Genomic DNA, 3,386 nt, shown 5'->3' on the forward strand with positions numbered 1-3,386 from the left:
TATATATATATATATATATATATAAAAAAGAAGAAATATTTATCAACATTCTGCAATTTTCTGTACTGACTACTGATGTGAATTTCAGTATGCCACAATCCTCCTGCAAACAGCAAATTGTGAATGTACACACTGTATATATTTTTAGATGCTTCTCCAACTATACACAGTTTATAGTGCAGTATTATCATTAAATTATACAGGATTGGAATGCTATAAGATGTAGCCCTATTTATTATGATTATATTATTCTAAACTAAATGTCTTAAAACATTTTAAAATTATATATATATATATATATATATATATCATATGGTTCATCATAGACTTTACTAGCTAAGTATTGGTTATATTAAACATATTAGTATATGTTTACATTTAGTCAATTACCTTAAATGATAACAAACAAATATATAATATTAGCTTACACTGGTTTCTGAATATTGTTTTCTTTAATGTTAATATTGTGTACTGTTGTGTTTGCTTCATTACCATATAAGAAAGATGATACACGAATAAGTAATTAGCCTTCAGAAGTCATAGCTTTGATGTAAAGGCCATTATCATCAAAGTTTAATTAGTGTGAAAAAACAAAGCATATCATTGGCTATCCATATATAAGTTCAGAAAAGCTTCAGGACTTTACTTGCATTTTGCAGTGGTTTGGAGGAACTCCTATTACACTGGAAGGAGTGCCTCAGTAGATCTGACCAAAGATGGAATTGCAGAATATCATCTTGGGTCTCCTAGTCCTCTCTCTTGTGGAGGGAATGCCCTCTCTTACAGATATTAAGCAAGCTAGGAGTCCTCTTCCAGGATACATCCTTGGATTAAAAGCCTCAACCACCCTTCATGGAACCAGACATTCCCATGGTATGAAATATCCTCTCTGTATGATGCAGCTCTACCAGAATCTAATTTTGAGAAACAATCCTGACCATCCTAACCCAGAACATTCCGTGCTTCAGGAATCTGATGCTGTCTTAAGTCTTATTGCAAAAGGTATGCATGATATTTTATTTTTTTAAGGACAATTCATATTTCTAAGTGTGATAATTTATAACATTTTAATCGTTCTTTGCTTTAGTTTGCTTTATTATTAAGTGTACTTAATAGACTACATATTTTTTTAACACAAAACCGTGAAAATATGATTAAAAGCTAAATAAATGTTGTAGTTTCTGATTTTGTATACAAATTATCAGAGACAAGTAGTTTGTGGAAACATACTATCCAGCATTTGTGTTCTAGTTAGTAAGGCAACATCTGATTTGAGAGTTGAAGAGATTTAACTTATAAACTTTTATGTAATATTATCACATGATGCTAACCATGCTTTTTTATTTTTACTCTTTTAGATTATTCTTCAGTGGACAATCATTGGGCACTGTCTTTTGATATGTCTTCAATCTCAAACAGTATCGACCTGAAGTTGGCTGAACTTAGAATTAATCTACCTACTTTTGAGAAATACAAAGCTGTAAAAGTGGACATTTATCATACAAAAGATGGTGAAGAAAAAATATTTCTTGGTACTTTTATCACCAACCCTTCTACTACTATGAGCGCCTGGAAAGTATTCAACCTCACCAAGATGATAACATTTTATCTTCATGAAGAAAAGTTCTACAGTCATGAATACATAAAGGCTGAGGGGATGCCAGAGACATTTCAGCATATCTACAGAGAAAAAGAAGAAAACAGGGAACATAATGTCGATCTCAACCATAATTCATTCTTCACTGGTGAAAGAGTTATATTGGTTGTTTTTGCTAAGGATAGGCAATCTGACAATGTCTCTGACTCTAGCAACCTTATCAAAATGGTTGAGTCTTCAAAGTATGTCAGTGCACAGAAACTTACAACAATGCACGGCATTAGGAGGCACAGACGCAACAGACATGAGCAACAGAACATAATGGTAAACAATATTCAGCATAAACGAGTGGAAGATGGGAAACCCCTGTGTCAAAAGGTGGATATGATTGTTGACTTTGAAAAGATTGGATGGGATGACCAGATTATCCACCCCAAGACATTCAATGCCTACAGGTGCGAGGGAGCATGTCCTATCCCAGTGAATGAAGCCTTTAAACCAACCAACCATGCTTTTATTAAGGTAAAGATTAATTTCTGCTATTTCTTAATATTTAAATATATCCATATAATAATTAACTTTGTCATTATATATATATATATTTAGTAGCAAAAAGTAATTCCTATTATTATGTTTTTGCAATGATTTGTAAGGTTCTGAACCACCCTAAATATTATCTGGCATATAATAGTTTAAAGAAAAACAAATGCCTGAATTATTTAAGAAAGATGATGTTTCTTCAGTAATAAGACCTATTTAGAAATTAAATGAACACTGTAAGTTGCCTTTTCAATTGCCAGAAACTGAGCTTTTAAAAAGAAAATGAGTAATTCCACTGAGCCTGAAGTGCATAGAATTATAGAAATATAGCAATGATACATTTAATGTTCTTGTAAGAGTCTTTACAATGAGTATTCCTAATAACATACATTTTATATTTTGGCAGAGTCTGCTCAAGCTGTATGGGAATGATGAAGTTGAATGTCCTTCCTGTGTTCCTGTAAAGATGCGACCCATGTCTATTCTGCACAATGAAGGTGGAGAGGCCGTTATAAGACACCATGAGGACATGATTGTGGAAGAATGTGGATGTCTCTAAGGACTTTATAGATGCAACTAAGGACATAGTGTTCGCAATAAAAATACATCGTAGGTGCCGCTATTAGGGTTTCACCAGAAGGCATTATCATTGCAAGTAAGGCACACTCAATGTTATTATAGTAATATATGACAAATATATATTGTTAATGTTTGAATATGTCATGCAAATAGAATAAACAAATCATTTGTATTTAAGTTTATATTTTTTGTGTCAAATTATTCCATCAAAAAACAAGTTTACATGAAACGGAAAGGGAAAATATAATCGGTTTTACCTGTGATACAACATGTTGCACTTTTTTGCTAAAAGAAACAACTCTTTAAGAACATTGTTGAAGCATTGTTATGTGCTACCCAACAACATTTATATGGTTTTATTATACGTACAGTTACGTTTGCTTAGCTAACTATTCATTTGGGTTTAAATTAACATTCTTAAATGGCATATTTTCAAATTTTTGCTATATAAGTTTTAATACAAAGGGTGAAATAGTATCAGGGTTGTCTGTGAGTAAGAACTTGGGGCCAGTGATCATCAATCTATCTAGTTTAGTATTCATGTGCAGGCACTGTGCAACCACACTAAAATAAAAGATTTAAATTTTAGGAAAAAAAAATAGGATGGAATATACTTAAACAACCAAGGCCAGACTGGCCTACCAGGACACCAGATCTCCCGGTGGGCCGG

General features: G+C 32.5%; 1 protein-coding gene across 1 annotated transcript; it reads left to right on the plus strand.

The window, feature by feature from the left end:
• The first annotated feature begins 716 nt into the window (after positions 1-716).
• Positions 717-2,696, plus strand: LOC128664611 (nodal homolog 2-A-like). The gene is made up of 3 exons (XM_053719427.1): positions 717-1,002; positions 1,359-2,119; positions 2,544-2,696. Exons 1-3 carry the CDS (start codon positions 717-719, stop codon positions 2,694-2,696), a joined length of 1,200 nt encoding a protein of 399 aa, XP_053575402.1.
• The last annotated feature ends 690 nt before the right edge of the window (positions 2,697-3,386 follow it).

The sequence above is a fragment of the Bombina bombina genome, chromosome 6, assembly GCF_027579735.1.
Source record: "Bombina bombina isolate aBomBom1 chromosome 6, aBomBom1.pri, whole genome shotgun sequence".
Lineage (NCBI taxonomy): Eukaryota > Metazoa > Chordata > Amphibia > Anura > Bombinatoridae > Bombina > Bombina bombina.